Below are 18,839 nucleotides of genomic sequence, written 5' to 3'. Positions count from 1 at the left end.
CTTAGTGCCAAAATTGCTAAGTATAATTCACTGACAGAAAAGTTTAGGCATTGGGCTGTAATGATACAGAAAGACATAAGGAGATGCTTGGTCAAGAGGCAAGACAAATGCTAACCACAGGATGCACTGTCTTTCAGTCATTAAAAAAATCCCACATTAACTGCGTATCTAATGAAATATGTAATTAAAATAGATGCATCTTTATCTTGATATATGTAAAGTGTTTTCAGGAGCCATGTTGGGCACTTTGTAGTACACTATTGCAATTCTCAAATTCAGTGTTACAGAAATGGGGTTTTTCAACCTTGTGTAATGATATAGATAATAAAAACTAATGTTTTTTAAAATATAAAAAGTAGTTTAAAATCTTTTACTGTGAAATTTGAAATTGAACTAATGACATTTTTGAAAATGTTGAACCTCAAGTATCAAATTCAGAACCTTGAAGAGTTTCAATTGAACACAAAAGAGATTTTAAAGCACTTTTAAAGAACTTACTTTAACCATCTAGACCTTTAAAGATTGTTCTGTTTTAAGAAATATATAACAGTCACAGTTTTTTCTTTGTAGGAAAATCCTGAGACTCCTTTAAATGATGAAGATTTTCGCAAAAGAAAATCTCATCCTAGCTTTATGGATTACATAAATGCTGAAAAACACATTGCAAAACTTGGGAAAACTGTATGTAGAGAACTTTTTTATAAAAATAAGTTGTTTTGTTTTCTTATTTAGAGCTTTATCTTTGTAATGGAAATTATTGACCATGCGAATAAGTTTTAAGGGTATGTTCTTGTCTTTATAAATATCGATGATATAAATTATTAATAAAGTGTAGTAGTACAGAGAATACTATAATGTCTTTTGAAACCCAAGTGTATGCATAATATAAATCCCAAATGCTGTCCTTTTTTTGTCTTAGGTAGGTAGCAAGTCATGCTTATCTTAAAAAAATACAGTTTCTTTGGTTTTACCAGGGAGAATCAAAGCTGGGGTCTGTGTGTGGAAAGATTTGAGGAATAAAGCTTGTAGAGGAATGGGATATTAGTACAGGTCTAAAGAAAACCAGCATCTTTAAGTATTACCAAGCTGTATTTGTATTATGTCTCATTTAAGTACTAAGATGTTCTGGCCACACCTAGCATGTCCCTGGATAGTTTGTGCTCTTGGAGCAGAGGCCTTCTTGACTTTTATTCCACCCTATAATTCACTTTAAAATCACAGCCATAGAGCTGACACAGAATACCTAAAATATGTTATCACTTTTTATGTGTTTTAAAATCCCCTCCTTCAGCTTTGCTTGCTTTGATCTGATTAGACTATTAATCTTACTAGAGAACAGACTATGCCTCTATTTGTATTTAAGAACTATTATTAAATAAATACCAACAGTGGCCCAGCTTGCAATTCAGGAAAATGTGAGCTGTTGTCATTAGTGGTGGAGTAGTGAGGAGGTTAGGAAGACAACAAAATACATCGGATGATGAAGGTGTCATTTGGTCATTCTTTTTCTGTGTTAGGAGTCTCCCATAATCAATATAATTCAATGTCCATTGCAGAAATTTATCCGGCTAATAACAGGATGAAAAGAAACTTTTCTCTGATTCGAGCATGCATGTGCCATCTTATGCCCTGCTGAGAAAACAGCACTAGAAATTATATTCTGTTCTACCATAGGTCTAACAGTACAGAATACAAGTAAAAATTTGGTTTACAGCTTGAAAAATTGGTGGTAAATTGGTTTTTCTAACCAATTTCTGTGCTAACATGGATTTATAAGACCATGGGATTAGTTTCACACTTGCGATGTTAAAAACATGAAAATTTTAAACAGCATCCATCAAAGCCTGTGTTAACTTCTGCCACCGCCTAATATCCAGATGAACTACTGACTATTTTTCTGACTAGTCCAAAGCACTGAGTCACTGCATACCAAAAGTATTTATATAATTAGCTTCTAAGTGTTTGTCAGGCTGAACGTCTGTTGAGAAGACAGAGAAGCGGTACATGATAAAGCGACTTGAGTGTTTTCAATACCTACCTGCTGTAACCGTTTCAAATGGAGCCCTTTTCCTCCAGATCTCCAGTGACAGCATCAATGGGTATCACTGCCCCTGGGTAGTTTCTGTCAGCACTTTGGAATAGGAAGGCTCCAAAGCATCTGTTCTTCCCATGAAATCAGCTTTGGCTTCCTGTGACGGCTGGAGACTTCTGGATTACAGTCCTTACTTATTTCTAAATTCAGTGATATCTAGGGAACGTGCCATCAGTGGAAGAAATTACAGTGTTATCATTCCCTGCAAAGAACTCACACTAGGATTCATCAGTCTTGTCAGCCAGGTAGAGAAGCTCTTGCACCAGGAATAGAAGGTTTTGTAAGCCTTGTCTGTTCAGAGTGCAATTTAATAGAAGTTGTTTCTTATAACAAGATTTCACCTCTCTGTATTAGTGTACCTCTCACCTATTTTTTGATTTAAATTTATTGAGAGTTGAGTTCAAGAGTCTTTGCTTTTTATCCCTAGCAGTTTTTTGCTTTTACCTTTGTGGCATTCAGGGCACTCAGGCTGCGTTGCTTTTCTCAGAAGTTGGAATCTCCAGAGTTCTGCCAAATTCAGAATCCTTGAAGAAGTATCTGCCTACCAGAGGCAGATAAACTCTTAATCCCCCAGCTCTGTTCTCAGTGACATCACAGTTCCAGAATCCTTTTAGACCTCTTTCTCGCTTCAAGCAATGTATTAGAACAAAGCAAGCAAACAAGCGTAAAACAACCACAGCTGGAACTGATGATCCCAGCTAGAAAGTGACACCTAGTGGCTTTAATGACCTATACACGGGAACGTGACATTCCTTATCCGGGACTAAACATGCCAAGCGGAACAGCAACATGCCTAAGAACTGCCTTATTTTTTTAATTACATATAGCCAAGTAACTTCAAGTAGTACCTTCTCATATGGGTAGCTTGCGACACTAAGTAAGTATTGTTAGAGGAATTGAACCTGTTTTAGAGGTTTGTATTTCAGTGAAATACAGCGCTCTGTGCCAAACTAGGGTTTGTCTTCACACAAGGCAGGAGTCAGCACAAGGTACATGGAAGAAAATCCTGTGTTACACTCTTTTTAAGGGAAATGAGAAATAGCACCTCCTGTGCATCAGAAGAGGCAGGTTTTTCCTGCTAGGAGGTGGAAATCACTACGTGTCTTCTGGGACATGTTTGCAGTCTGTCCAGAGCAACCCTGGAAGCTGCTGCTCTTAGGTACAAATAGTATCTGTCATGGTATTACCTAAGTAAACTCTGTGTGTTAAGACCAGAGTAGTGAGAGATGCCTCTGCCCAAATTAAGATGCAAATGAGACCACATGCTGAAGTCAATGATACAGATTTTATTTAACAATGAATGTGAGGTAGAGAGATAGAAAGAAAGAGAAAACAGAGGAGAGAGATCAAGCAGAAGACAGTCAACACCCATGGATCCAGTGGCATTGTGTTCGTCCTTCTTCATACTGGGCTTCTCAGTGATGGGGGTCCCAAGGTAGTTCAAAACTTTTCATATTTATACATTTTAGTAAACAAAGGAATTAATGTTCATTGGCTATATAGTTCTCCTAATCTGTTGGTTAAATTATTCCCACACTTCTAATGCTAATTAGTCCCATGCTCAGTCTTTTTCTTCTTTTGAGTTGATGGGTTTCTTGGGTCAGTGGGCCATGAGTTGATGGTCACAATCTGCCACAATTACCTTTTACCCAGTGAGAGCTGATCTCAGCACACTTGCTGAGCTGGCTTTCCTTGTGGCCTGTATATTCTGCATTCTTTGTGGTCGCTATCAGCAAAACATTCTTCTCCCCAAGCTTTGATAAAGTCCCCCTGGGATAACAGCCAGACAGTAGTACCACCTTTATCTTATCTTATCTCAACTTGCCGCCCATGGTGGCTTATTTTACAGTCCAAGTTTCAGGTATCCATGGAGGCATATTCAGGGGGGCTTCAGTGATTCAGTGGTGGTTACCATCTGACCCATAACTAGGGGTAATCTTTGAGCACTTATATGCCTATGAGCAGCTGCTTCATTACACTGTTTGCCACAGCAGGAATTTTTGTCCTGGTGCATTAACCAGGATGTACCAACCAGATCTCGCCCCTGCCATGCCTGGAGTTAGTGTTATCCTGTAGCTCCCTTCTGTGTTTAGCTCATGGCAAAGTCCTTCTGTGGCCTTAACAGTGTTTGTAACAGGCAGCTGTCTTTATTGTATGAAAGCTCTTCTGCTATCTGTAATGTCTTCTAATCTTAGTGTTTCTCGTAATTAATAACAAGCTGTTGAATTCAAGTGAGTTGAAGTAGTTTTTATAACAAAGTTTCACTTTGTAAGTCTATAGATAAAAATGCATAGATACAACACACTGACTTTGCAACTTGTCATCGTGTTATATGAAGCTTTGCTTATATTATCAAAAATTGGCTAAGACCTGCCTTATTTTTCTGTTTTTGAAATATGATATAGATGATAACAAAAGGTTCATTTCCCCCCTGTCCCCCTCCCCCCCCCCCCCAAGAGAAGTAGATCCCAAATCTGCACACGTATTCCCGCTGCTGATAAAAGCAGGTTCTTTTACATTGTATGATGGAGATATGTAATGCCTAGGATCTTTACAGCATGAGAATTATTTAATAATTTTGTGTCATCTTAAAAATTTCAAAGTGACTAATTCAAAAGACTTCCTTGAAAGTTTATTTCCTTTCAGATGATTTAAAAATCTTTTTTTTTTTTTTTTTCTGTATAGACATCCTCACTATTGATACAAACAGTAGTATCTATGTCCAAGCAGACAGGCAAATTTATGACATTACACAATAATGATCAGAGAAAAATATGTGGGTTAATCATGATGTGTGGTTAGGGAAACATTTAAATAATCCAAAGATTTTTTTTTTTTCTTTTTTAAATTGTGCATTAAAATGAAAGTTAAGAAATTGTGAAATCATTAATCTAGTATTTTCTACTCCTTTAGGCAGCCAAATGCAAATATAATACAATTGAAAAAATAGCTGCAATGAATTTCAGAGTTATTTTTTCTTGAAAATAGAAAGTAGAAGCATGAGTTATCCTGTTCACTTAATTGATTTACTTAGCTTCCTACTTTTTTAACTCTTAATTTTATTTAAATTTTATAATTTTTGTTCAAATGTAGACAGATCTCTTTTTTGAAGACAGCTGTAGACAGACAGCTTTTTTTGAAGGAAGTAATAACAATATGACTCAGGAAGCTACAGGATATGCAACAATTGATCTAGTTACAATTTGGAAGTGATACACATTTGTATATTTTGTATATTTAGTGCATATGCATTCAAGAGTCAATGTAAGCCTGTATCCCAATTGCAGTACCAGATTTCAATAAAAACTTTCTTGCTGATTTCACTTTATAGAACAAAGAAAAGTTTTCAACTTATGTTGTTGCCTCAGGACATCAATATGGAGCTGAGGAAGGACTCTTTCACTACTTTTTTAAGGTAGACATCCAACTATGTTTGAAGGATCATTCAATTTCTAGGGCCAAACTGCACTGGAATTGAATCCATTTTTAGCAGCCTTGGTATCATAAGCTTAATGCTTTCATAAGCAGAACTGTTTATTTGATCCTTTTGAAATATTTTAGCCACAGTGGAAGTGTTTTTCTTTTTTTTGACACTATTTTTTCTTAGATATTTCTGTGGTTTTTGAACAGTATCTCCATATGTACTTTGCAGTGAAAACATGTCTGTCATATCAATGGAATCCAGGGAAATGTCTTTCTTCTCAAAATTACAGTCTCTTTTTTTTTTTTTCCCCCAAGCATTTGTTTTTTGGGTGGTTCAAAGCAATATTTGTCAAGACTAAAGAATAGTCTTTAAAAAAAAATCTTGTTTTTTAGGCTGCCTATCAATATTTCTCAAGAGTGGTCTCCTTTACTGCAGTTCCAGTAATTATTCAATAAACTGAACTTTAAATCTTGAATATACAGATTTGCATGGTAATCAAATGTTCCTTTTTTAGCTATAGTTGAAAGTAACCTTTTTTCTCACTTTATTCTCTGTATTTTCAGATGTGTTGGCTTGGTGAGACTCCTGCAATACCTGTGTTTGGAGATGGAAACAATATTATTCCAACCATTCATATTTGTGATTTAGCAGCGTAAGTGGAAAAAAAAATTCTCTGAGCAATAATTGATGCCTAGCTAGATAACAAATCCAAATTCACTAGAGAGTACTGAGACTTTTAAATGGGGTGGGTTGGTTTCAGGTCACTCTTGGGCCCTTTTAAGTGAGTCAAAGAGAGCCTTCAGTTTCTTTAGAGGTATATATGCCTTCTGGAAACCTTATCTAACTGTTGCACTGGTGTTTTGCTTTTAATAAACAACATGTCATGCTCAGTCTAGAGTGTGATACCAGTTAACTGGCAGAAAACTGGAAATGGATTCTGGACTCTGCAGCAGAGTAAGATAGTATCTTCTGCAGACATAGCTTTTTATTCTTCTTTCCAAATAAAATGTGTATCTGTGCTTCTTTAATAAGTAAAATATATATGAAAATGTCATGCTCTGAAATGTTCTGCAAGAATTTGCAGACTCTTGGTACTGTTTCTGGAATGCATTTAACAAGGAAAGCCCGGGATGCTTCTCCAGGTACCAGCCCGGGCTGTACTTGCTATGTTTCAGAGTGTTGCAAAATGTAGCAGACCACAGGCCAGAGTTTCAGTATATACTTGCAGTAGATACATCAATGCACACGCTTGAAGAATTAGTAAAGGTAAGAGAGTTGATAAGAGATTCGAGTTTCTTTTTTGTTTTTTAAGATATCTATATGTAAGGTTTTAAAACTATACATTTTACTGAAGTAGAAGTTCTTAGGTCCTCCTGAATTATCTTGAGTTGTAAATTACATGGAAGATTATTTTGAAATCCTCTAAGACTTCTGTCCTTTGAAAAAAATACATTACTTGATCTTGCAAAATTAATTTTTGCAGTATTATCATTAACTTAAATAGAAATTTTACCCAAGAAAGTTATGGAGAATTGTTATGGGATTCACAGTACTGTGATTAGATACTCAGTCTTTATCATGTGTTTCCCTTCATTTTGTAGAAGGTATCTTGTTTTTCCAAGAGTTTTGAAATTAAGTCTAGAAGTAGTTTGGATGACACTGGTGAGCTATACACTGTGACAGTGAGAGTCAACTCATAGGGCACTTGCTCATGTAGATTGAGCAAATGTTACATAAGGACCAAATATGAGAGCCCATTCTTTTTGGTTGTATCAAAGAGAGTTTAATGAAACAGTGCGTTAGGGAGCTCACTAGAAGATGAAACCTGTGCTTTGGTTCAGGTAGGCACCCCAAGGAGAGTGGTTGGTGTCCTTTCAGGGGTATGTGGCTGTTTAGAAATGGGAAATAGAGGACAGGAATAAGTGGACAGTTTTCGTGGACAGGAAATTGCCGCTGGAAAGGGTGCTACAGAGAGCTGTCTTGGCAGGGAGCTGTACCAGCCCAGGGGAAGACTGGAAAGGTGCGTGGGAGAGAAACACCTTGAGAGTTACAGTTGAAAATAGTTGAAGATGAGTGTTTGGAAGGAGTGTCACATAGGCCTTTTCCATGCTTCAATCCATCGTCAAAGCCAGAATGCTGGATTATTTGATCTGATGGTCTAGATAAATGTTTATGATTTTATGGATATAGAGGGGTTTAAATCTATTTTAAAAGGCAGTAGATAGAAACTAACAGTTTCTATCTAATGATGAAATGCAAATGATATATGGAGAGTTTTCAGTGGCATTGATCTGAAAACGCTTCCCAATAGTTAATGGAATTAAGTACCTCAGGAACCTGAAGTGAAAGCACTGGGAAATAATAAAGGTCTCCAAACAGATCTTAAGCACTAGGAATTTGTGCATATATTTAAGAGCTTTATAAAACTTTTCTGTGGTTTTGGATTGTTTCTTTGTTGTTTTTTTTTTTTTTTTTATTGCAGATACTAGGCAAGAAGTGTTACTTAGCAACCAAAAGCTATTTAATACTAACATTAAAGTTAATATGTTGTTCTTAGATCTATTTCAAATCAGTATCCTGATTTTCCAGGTACAGTGTCACATAAAATTTAAAGCACATATTTTATCCACAGAAATCCTGTTCAATTTTTTTCCAAGAATCTGATTTGTGAAGTGGTTTTGGTGTGGGTTTTTTGTTTACTTGTTTGTTTGTTTTTCTGATAGTGTATCAGTAAAAATGTTGGACCAGGAAAAATTGAGAAGGTTCCTAAAGAAAATGCATTCCTGAGCAAAGAGCTAACAGTCAGTACTTTTCTTTCTTTTATTACTTCAAGAAAGTATTATACTTAAAAGTATAATATTATACTTAAAAGTATAACATAATTAAATATATAATTTCTTTTTTCTTTATTTCACCAGAAAAATTTAACCCTGAAATATGCCTAAAAATATTTAAAGTGAGTTTAAATTTGGAAAATAAACAAAGTCAAATCTGGCCACCACAGCATAGAGAATTTTGAAGAGTTACAGCCTGATTTAAAAAAAATAAAACACTGAAGCTCTGATGTCACTGTTCCCCTTAGCATACTGGTGCACTCTAACAAAACCTACACAAAATGATAAAAATAGCAAAAAAAGCCTTAATAATGCAGTGCTGCATAAATTATGTTGTATTCATCTATTTATCTGGAATAAATTGTTCGTTGGAAAAATAAAAAAAATACAGCCCAGGTAGTTTTAAGATGGTACTTGATAAATTTATGAAAGAGGTGATTGCTTGCAATAACATGAAAACTTTGCATTGTACAGAATAAGTTCAGTGTTGCATATTCTAATAGATCCTGAGAACACTCAAACACAAATATGCATTGAAAATTAGTATTTTTAAAAATCTTAAAATATCTGTTTTCTTTGTATGCAAACCTTCTTTCCCAATGCTTTAACTCTTTCTATTCTCCCCATCCATTCCAGTCTCTTGTTCCAGCTGTTCTTTTAACACACATAGCTCAAGTCTGTAAATAAACGTAGCTTTGTTCCCTCAGCAAATGCAATTGGATATGTTGTTTGTGAACCTGCGAATGGAACCTACTTATCTGAAAGAGAGTTTCAACATTATGTGGGTTGCTGAGGCAGGACTAGTAGAGAACATTGCGCAAGTTGTCATGGAATACAAGCAAACTCGAGGATTACTGGTAATGCTTTGGTATATATTACTTTAAATTGCCTTTCTCTCTTTTCCCTCAATAGAAATGGTTACATAAACTCTAGTCTTAAATTAATTAAGTAAAAATACATAGAAGATGGATATAGATGCAAAATAAGTGAATATAAAAACTTAAATTGAAGAAGTTAAATAAGAGACAATGTAAATTTAAAAAATAATGACTGTGTTTTATTTCCTTTATGCCTAAAACTGATATTCTATAAATGCCAATTAGCTTCGTGATGGAAAGCTGCTGTTTTGAAGCTAGTTTCTTTATGCAGTATATGGCGCTCTTGTTATATTTTGCCTCAGAAATACAATAAGTGTATCTTTTATTTAAGCTTTTTTTTGTAATAGTCAATACTTAGGTGAGTGTTTTGTGTCCTTTATATATTTAGTGAGTGTGGATATTCAAGTGCAATATAGCCTTCATTTTACCCTGCTCTGTTATGTAATTTACTGGGCAACTAACTTCACTATTTCCTATGTTAGCTTGATATTTATAACCTCTGTATTCAAATGTATAGGTTACTGAAAGGTGCAGAAAAACGCTTGTTTACATTCAAGTATTGATGGGTACAATAAAGGTGTTTAGCATGTCTATATCTGGTTCAAACCTTGAATAAGATTTCAGGGCATATAAAACCAGATGAAGCTACTATTGTTAAAAGTTATTTATTGAAAGTCTCTTCATAGCTCTCAAAGGATTATCAGGTCTGTATTTGAGTTGAACTTAGATGCAACTAAGTACATATGCATCTAACTAAAAAAATCTGTACATACTAGGTTGCAAGGAGAAGGAAGGCTAGCTAGACTGTCTCTGTCACTACTCTATTGCAGATTCTGTACTGTCAGATTTACTGAATTAAGATAGGCACTTAATTATGTATGATTTTGAGTTTATTGTATAACATATTAAATAAGTGTATACTGGAATCCTCATTACACTTACTCATCCTCAGGTTAGGTAGGCTGAAATGAGACATCACTTAAGATTGTGATGGATCTGGAATTTTTGAGGTAAAAATAATCATTTTGATGACAGCAACTCTACCTCAAGTGGGAAGTAGAACTCTTGCATGTCTATAGTAGAATATCTGCTACGACATTCCAAAATTCACTGCATCCTATCTGTGAGATTGTGTTTCATGTCTTTGGATTATTCAAATATTACTAGCCACAACAAATTGGTCTGTAAGTCTACTCAATAGAAGCATGCTCTTTCTCCAACAGTAAATTTCTACATTTAAGTAACTATGTTACTCCAGACCTGTAGGTGATAGAGAAGATATTCAGCAAGAAATAAATAGATGAATAAAACAAAAATATATTTTTAGTTTTAAGTACAATTGCTGTTTCATATTATCCATATTTAAAAGATTGTTGTTTTTACAGAAAAGCATCTGTGCTGTTTGAATAACATTATAGCTTTATCCTTTTTTCCAGCCTCTCAAAGTTTGCATTCATGGTCCTCCCGGGTCTGGCAAATCTACCATTGCTGAGGAGCTCTGCAAACACTACAAGTTACATTATGTTAGGATAAATGAAGTGATTTCTGAAAAAATTGCAGATCTGGTGTGTTGCTGTTTTCTAATATTCCTATTTTAATTTCTGTGATTTTAAAATGTTTGGCAGCATTTAAAAATTACCTATAATCCCATTATTTTAGAATGGAAATATCTTTCAACATACTGATCATCTCTGGGGATTGCACTGAAATATTTTTAGAGAATGAAAGTTTCTCAGTATCTCACTGTTCATGGGCATACATGAAAGGAATTTTTTATTTTTTTCTTTTATTACATCTGTGTATAAAATAAATTTGGTTGTGGAATTTCTGAGCCAATTCATATTTCTGTTCTTGTCATCAGGAGAAAATTGTGGCTAAAGAACCTGACGATGTGAGAGAAGACGGAGAAGGAGAAGATGATGTAGAGGAGGAGGATGAAAATATAGAAGAAGCAAAGGAGTTATTAGATGGAATAAAAGAAAACATGAAGCAGAATAAAGGTAGGAAATACGATGTACTAAGATGAGATTCAGGTAACTAGTGCAACCCTATGCAAATGGAAACCAGGAAATAAATTTGTGCTCTAGGCTTTAACTTCCTATTAAAAGCAAGAATCAACTGGACAAGGGAGAGGAAATATAATGAAAGGTTTACGAGTTGAGATAAGGACAGGGAGAGATCACAAACCGAGTACTGTCATAGGCAAAACAGACCTGACTTGGGGAAATTCCTTAAATGTATTACCAATCAAAATCAGAGCACCCATCTCTCCCTTCTCTCCTGAATTTAACTTTATTCATCATTCTTTACCTCCCACTAGCAGCACAGGGAGATGGAGAATAGGGCTTATGGTCAGTTCATCACATGTTGTTTCTGCTGCTGCTTCCTCCTCAGGGAGGGGAGTCTTTTCCCTGCTCCAGTGTGGGGTCCCTCACACAGGAGACAGTCCTCCACAAACTTCTCCAATGTGAGTCCTTCCCATGGACTACAGTTCTCCATGAACTGCTCCAGTGTGGGTCCCTTCCATAGGATGCAGTCCTTCAGGCACAGGCTGCTTCACCATGGGTCCCCCACGGGGTCACAAGTCCAGCCAGCAAACCTGCTCTAGAGTGGGCTTCTCTCTTCATAGGTCTACAGGCCCTGCCAGGAGCCTGCTCCAGGGTGGGCTTCCCATGGGGTCACAACCTTCTTTTGGACATCCACCTCCTCCATGGGCTGTGGGTGGATCTCAGCTCTCTCCTGGACCCCCACGGGCTGCATGGTGACAGCCTGCTCACCGTGGTCTGCACCATGGGCTGCAGGTGGATCTTTGCTTTGGCACATGAAGCACCTCCTCTCCCTGCTTCTTTGCTGACCTGAGCACCTGCAGAGATGTTCATCTCACAGATTCTCACTTCTCTCTTCTCTGGCCACATTTACTTCTGCGCAATGACTTTTTCCCTACCTAGACATTTTGTCACAGTCGCATTACTACCATCACAGATTGGCTTAAATTTGATCAGCAGCAGATCCATCTTGGAGCCATCTGGCATTGGCTCTGTCAGACATGGGGGAAGCTTCTACCAGCTTCTCAGAGAAGCCACTTCTGTAGGTCCCCTGGCTAACAAAACCTGTCCACACAAACCCAATGCAACTATACACCTTGTATATTAAAAGTGATATATTTTTAAAAATATTTTGGTGCTTCTTTAATTGTAGCACTTTCATCTTTCTACTTCAGATTTTTTTAGTTAATGTCATGTTTTCTTCTCAGAGCAGAGAGCATAATTTATATAATATAAAGTAAAAAGCTGGTAAATATATATCTTTATCAAACTTGCAAAAATAAAAGTATTCTAGTAAGAAAAAATGCATGCTCATATGAAATTGTGGGGGTTATTTAAGAACCTCATACATCATTAAAAAGTAAATACTGTTTAGGGAAGCCTGGAAAGAATTTTAAAGTCTGCAGATTGAAAAAAAGTCCCTTGCTGAAGAGTTATTATCTATATGGGAATAATGCCATGTAGTTTTGGTCTTAGTGCTTAACATTTTCCAAGCGGTATAAAGTGATCCCCCTTAAAAATGCATTCTGCATTGCTAAAGGTTTACCTGATTTGGATCTTGTGTATCTGCAAAGAAATGAACTTCTTACACACCTGGAAGCTTCAGTAATGAGATCTATGGCAAACCTCCCTTTTTCCTCCTACATATTTTCTCGACAATGTAGGACAAGTTAAGAAACAAATTCATATCTCAACCTTTCTGAAAATGAAACTTGTAGACCCTATCTCACATCTTTTTTGCCAGACAATCTTTAAGCCTTACTGTAAAATGAAAACAGAAAATTGCTTTCCCATGATTTTTTCTATAAATATTTCTTTACTGCTTCAGGTATCTGATTGTATTATTCAAAATAAAACTAATTTAATGTTTAGATGATTAAACTACTAATATTTATTGCATTTATAATAATGTTTATTATATAAACTAATATTTATTACATTTGTGTAAACACAAATGTAATTTTATTTTGTATCTACACCTTAACATTCCATAGATCACTGACACTGAATAATATACAAATAATAACTCAAAATATTTAACTTTTTATGGTCTAAGTAGAAGAAAAATGTATTAAAATGTATTAAAATGTTAGTAAAATTATTTCAGATCTCTTGTTTCTATAAACTAGGTACCTATTAACCTTCTTTGTCTTAGGTCGTCTAGGTGATGAGTATCTTATTAAAGTTATGACGGATAAGCTCATGTCTATGCCATGTAGGAATCAGGGATATGTGTTAGATGGGTTCCCAGAGACCTATGCACAGGCAATGGAACTTTTTAAAGGTATGTGCTGCTGGGCTTGGTTTTGTTGCTGCTTTTGTTTTTCTGGCTGCTGATATTGTCATTATCATTACTGTTCTCAGTGCCATACTACTTGAAGTGCGTCAGCACTGTAATGACTGCAGTGGAAAACAAAGTTGATTCCATGTGGTTATTAGAATGTAAGGACTGTAATGCACCTTATTTAATTTATACACAAGTTAATTTTCAGACTATCTTTCCTGGTAAAGTAAAAAGTAAGTGCACAAACATGGAGGATGCTTTCTTGTTCAGTGGTGGTCTACTCCACTTAAGCAAGCTCTATAGCAGAATTTCTTCATAATATTTAAGGGCTACTGATTGAGAGGATCCAGCCAGTGCACCAATATGTATTTTGTGAGCCAAATTAGAGTGGATTTATTAGATGAGCTGCAGTAGATATGACTTCAGAGAAGCTCTGCAACACACATTTCAAATTGTGAGCAAGCACTGTCCATACATTAAGACCAAGAATCATCTTCATGTTTAAATTACAACATGAGGTTTAAAGGCACAGAAAAAACAGTCTTGTTCAGCTTAGTATGCTGTTCTGCAAATAGTCACGCTCAGCTGATGCTCTACAGGCAGTTTTACTGACTAGTCATAACAGCAGACTCTTAGTGGCAAAAAATATTTTAACCATAGAGTTGTAAAACATTTCTACTCACTGTTCTGAGGCTTGTCTCTGTTTTTTCCAGAATAATTTATTTGGCAGGAGGAGAGGCCAAAGATAAGACAGCAGTTTTAAAATACTACATATTTAAAAACTGTGTGTGCATGTACATTCATTTATAGTCTTGGCAAACAACTATTAGTGTCCCAAGGTAGAATTCTGTGGTGGCTGGCAACATGAATTACTGAATTCTCTAAACTGGTGTCAAGGTTAGATTAATTTCCAATTATTAGTATAATTTGGATACAGGCAAACGTGTGTTTGTACTGGGCACATTTTTAGAAAATATAGTGATATTGTTGCTTCAAATGAAAATGTTAATAATTTCTTACTTTTGTTTTAGTGGAAGATGATGAAGAAGAAGAAGAAGAAACAAAAGGCAAAATGCCTAAATTTAATAAAATAATCATACCTGGTAAGTTTGATAGATTTCTTTTTAAATAAACTAAGGAGTTTTATTTTCTTATTAAATGAACTGAGGAAATATTGCTGCCACCAACGAGAAGTCTAAAATATCACTCCATCTGTTCCTACTTAATTTAACAAAAAAAAAAATCTATTTCATGTCACACTGCTGCCCTCATATTTAAAAGTGAACAATTAGTCACAGAATCATTTAGGTTGGAAAGGACCACTAAGAGCATCAAGTCAAACCAGTAACTCAGCACTTCCAAGTCCACCATTAAATCATGTCCCTAAGTGGCACATTTCCATATCTCTTAAATACCTCCAGGCATGGTGACTCAATCACTTCTCCAGACAGCCTGTTCCAATGCTTGATCACCTTTTTGTTGAAGAAGTTTTTCTTAATTAAAACGAAGGGTTTGGTTCAGTTTCTGGGCTGTTTGTTTGTTTGTGCTTTTTTGTGAAAATGCCATCAACTGTTGGCTGATATCAACAGTAGGCTGTCTTTGTTGTGATTACAGCTGCTATTAATGGAATAAAAATGTAATTCATCGGTTCTGCTGGGAATTAAAATAGAATGTTTTTCATCTATGTAGAAATTGCTTTATCCTGATGTTTTTGCTTGATTCCTTCGGAAATTTTGTATTTATTCAAACAATATGTTCTTCTTCACAGAATTTATTTTTTCTTTGACTGCATCTGATGAATTCCTTATAAACAGAATAATAAATCTGCCAGAGAGCGTCGTTGCTGGAACTCGTTATACTGAGGACCAGTTCCTGCAAAGTCTGAAACTCTTCCGCAAATTAAATACCGATGATAAAACAGTTCTCAACTATTTTGATGAACTTGAAATACATCCTCAGTTTATTGGTATGGAATAATAAAATTAGTAGACATAAAAACATTTTGTTCTTACAAATTTAACACTTGCAAAAAATCAAATAGTAAGTGTCCATATATAAATAATATTTTTATTAACATTGCAGAATACATATACAACAAGCATTTAATTATATACCTGCAAAAATTGTTCTTTTACAGTTAACCTGTTTCTAAAAATTGGGGGTTTAGTTGTCCATTTTCGTAGGGTTAATTATTAAAATAATTTTATGACTTAGGTTACAGATCTCTGCACTGGCATCCTTTCCAATAGGTATGAGTACATTTTCATGGACTTAAATATTATGGTTCCTTATATTTTTTTCTTTAGTCTTATCCTCAGATGCTACTGTTGTCCACAAAATTCAGGTTCGTTACTTGGTGGGCAACAAGCTAATAATTACACTCTGAAGAGAGGCACTGATTATTTATTTCAGAATTGTGCAAGCCTCTGTGCTTGGTGGTACTCCACAAATGAAAGAAACACCACTACTATCAAAACTTTTCACTATTCTAGCAAGCAAAGGAATTAGTGTTTATTGGCTAAAAGTTACATAGTTCTCTTATTAATTAGTATTCTACCTTCTATTGGATAATGATTCTCTTGCTTCCCATGCTCAGTCTTTCTTTTCTTTTGGGTCTGTGGGTTTCTTGAGTCAGTGGTCCTTGCATCTGCGGTTGTGATTTCCTCACTGCTGGCAGTACCTTTTACCCAGTTGGAGCTGATTTCAGCACAATTTCTGAGTTGGTTTTATTAGTGTCTTCCTTATCTTGGGCATTCTGCCAAATGTCCTTATGGCCTGTAAATTCTGCACTCCTTGTGTCCACTATCAGTGGTACATCCTTCTTCCTGAGCTTTGTTAACGGCCCATTGGTCTGAGATCATTGAATCTTGTCCAGCCCTAAACCTTAACAAGGTAATTCTACCAAGAAGTAATTTGTTTCTCTAACACCTAGACATCATTTAGAGCTTGCTGTCTGTTTCATAGTTTAAATCTGCCTTCTTGTTGATCAAGCTTGAAAGTATATGAAGATGAAACATAAAAGAACATAATTTCTTAAGAAAATTTTTACATTTTCCACATTTTGCAACACCAGGACAACATGTGGGTAATCTGTAAATAAAGAAGCATTTAAGAAAATTATTAGAAATTGAAGGTGGATGTCTGGGACTAAATCTGTTTTGCACTATACCTGTATGCGAGAAAATTTGTCTTCCCTACATACTCTCTAGAAAATTGTGTTCACTGGGAAATCTTGAGAAGATTACTATAATCTGATTATTGAAAGCCAGTGAGATCAGAGTGACAGCATTCTAAAGAAAAGGTGGGGGTTTGGGGGGATGGGAGAGGAAAGAAAGAAGAAGGGCGAAAACCCTGCAACTAAAATCAAACTGCTGATATTTGGAATGTCTATTTGAGATGAATTAGTTAATTAGATGAAAAGTTAATTATTCAATCCCCTTAGTCATAACTGATTTTCTAAGTTTTTTATTTATTGTCAGTCACAGAGATTATTTTGAAAATAATAAGATATATGCGTTGTTAGGAAGTGTAGCAGAGGGAAAAAATAGTGAATTAGTACAAATATTTTAGAATTGAGGAAATTCTACTATGGAAAGTAAATGTATGAAATTGTAAATATTAAGGTCTGATGCCATCAATTGGTCGTATTCTTAGCTTATACACTTCTAGATATGCAACTAGTGGCACTGTCAAAGACTGAGTTTTATTTTGGCGGGTACTATAAAATGTATACTCTGTGATAAAATATCGCAGTGTTTTCTGCTAAGAATTATGCCTAAAGGTTAAACTGTAGCCCATTCCAAATACAGAAATTAATTTGCCTACTGATTTTAATTATTGCAGTATCACAGCTGTGATGTTCCAGATGATTTTCACATTGAGTGTATAGCATTGATTCTCATGTGCAAATGAGCATCATCTTTAGGTCCTGTTTGTCTCAGAACTGTCTATACCTATATTCACATTCCTGGTTGTTACCCACTGAAGTATGTAGATCTGTTGCTTCTGCTCTAAAATTGTAGGAAGAGATTACAGAGGTAACCACTGAGGATCCTTCAGCTCAGCCAATACTCTTCCATTCTAGTCAATGTTCCAACTGGATTTTCAGATGCATAGAATTAAGTAGCTTTGGATTTAGTCAGAGACCCAACTGCTTTCTCAGTCATATTCTGAAGAAAGGGTTAAAAATTATGCCTGATTTGTTTAATATTATTTCAAAATAATAAAAGTTTTCTTCCACTTTAAATTTAGAAAAGCATAACAATATGGTTTTATGTATCATTTTAATTATTTTTTTTTCTGAGTTTGAAATATGATTAGTACAACAGAGTGGGCTTCAAGATTCTGGAAACTCAATTTTGCTATGACGAATCACTTTATGAAGGCTGAAAGTCGGTTATCTTGTGTCTTGTTTTTCTCATTTGCAAATTGGGGATGGTGACACAGGCATGTTAGATCGTATACAAAGAGGCATGTTACACTTATAACAGCAATTTCCTTTGAAGACCTTAATTTTTGAACTCCTTTTCCAGTGATTTTTCCTCTCAATTAGCATCAGTGATAGCTTCCTTTTTCATTTAAAAGGCATTAATTTCTGAGGATAAGTGTAGTTAATTATGATTGCTGTAATATGTACATTGTACTCTTCTGTGGCCACCTAAGAAAAAAATGTAGTCTTTAAGACCTCAAATTCAATGTTGATAGCATTCTTAGCAATACTTTAAATGACTAGAAAAGTGGTTTTCATTGTAATTTGTATATCCAGGTGCAGCTAAATTTGTAGAAATGATGAACCACTTGCCATAGAAAATGTATTCCTTTAATTCAGAATACTTCAGGAATATAATTCCTGAGTTTTTGAAAGAAGAAGCTGTAAAGTAAGTTTTATCATGTAGAATTATGTTCCCTCCTCAGTTAATGATCAGAGTTTGGACTTGAGGTCCAAATCACAAACACTTAAAATCTTGGGAAAATGGTGTTAGTGTTTGAGAGTCTGATTCTGCCTGAACAGTGAACAGAAAGAATTGGGAAGAATGCTTTGCTGATGACTTTCAAAATAACTTCTTAAAGAACTGTGAAGTACGGGCTACTGGATTCTCATCTAAATTCTGTATTCTAATTCTTTTTCTCTTCATCTGCTTGCTCTCCTTAACCATTTCTGTGCTTTTACATCTTCCATTTCTTGTCCCTGAATAAGCCCTTTACCTCTGTATTCTCTACCTCAAATGCCCACTTTTCCTCTTTTCCATGTACATTCCTGTACTGTTTTTTGCCTCCCCACA

General features: G+C 35.3%; 1 protein-coding gene across 1 annotated transcript in view; it reads left to right on the top strand.

Moving 5' to 3' along the window:
- AK7 (adenylate kinase 7) overlaps positions 1-18,839 on the top strand; it is a 29,027-nt gene that overhangs the window by 3,284 nt on the left and 6,904 nt on the right. Inside the window, exons 5-15 of the mRNA XM_032113158.1 lie at positions 571-681; positions 5,424-5,507; positions 6,080-6,168; positions 6,692-6,782; positions 8,240-8,317; positions 9,058-9,207; positions 10,665-10,793; positions 11,090-11,228; positions 13,429-13,557; positions 14,589-14,660; positions 15,326-15,523. Of these exons, the coding sequence (XP_031969049.1) occupies positions 571-681; positions 5,424-5,507; positions 6,080-6,168; positions 6,692-6,782; positions 8,240-8,317; positions 9,058-9,207; positions 10,665-10,793; positions 11,090-11,228; positions 13,429-13,557; positions 14,589-14,660; positions 15,326-15,523 (1,270 nt within the window). The remainder of the gene's footprint in view (positions 1-570; positions 682-5,423; positions 5,508-6,079; positions 6,169-6,691; positions 6,783-8,239; positions 8,318-9,057; positions 9,208-10,664; positions 10,794-11,089; positions 11,229-13,428; positions 13,558-14,588; positions 14,661-15,325; positions 15,524-18,839) is intronic.

This window comes from Corvus moneduloides, chromosome 6 (genome assembly GCF_009650955.1).
Source record: "Corvus moneduloides isolate bCorMon1 chromosome 6, bCorMon1.pri, whole genome shotgun sequence".
NCBI lineage: Eukaryota > Metazoa > Chordata > Aves > Passeriformes > Corvidae > Corvus > Corvus moneduloides.
This window is presented reverse-complemented; position numbering and strand designations above follow the sequence as displayed.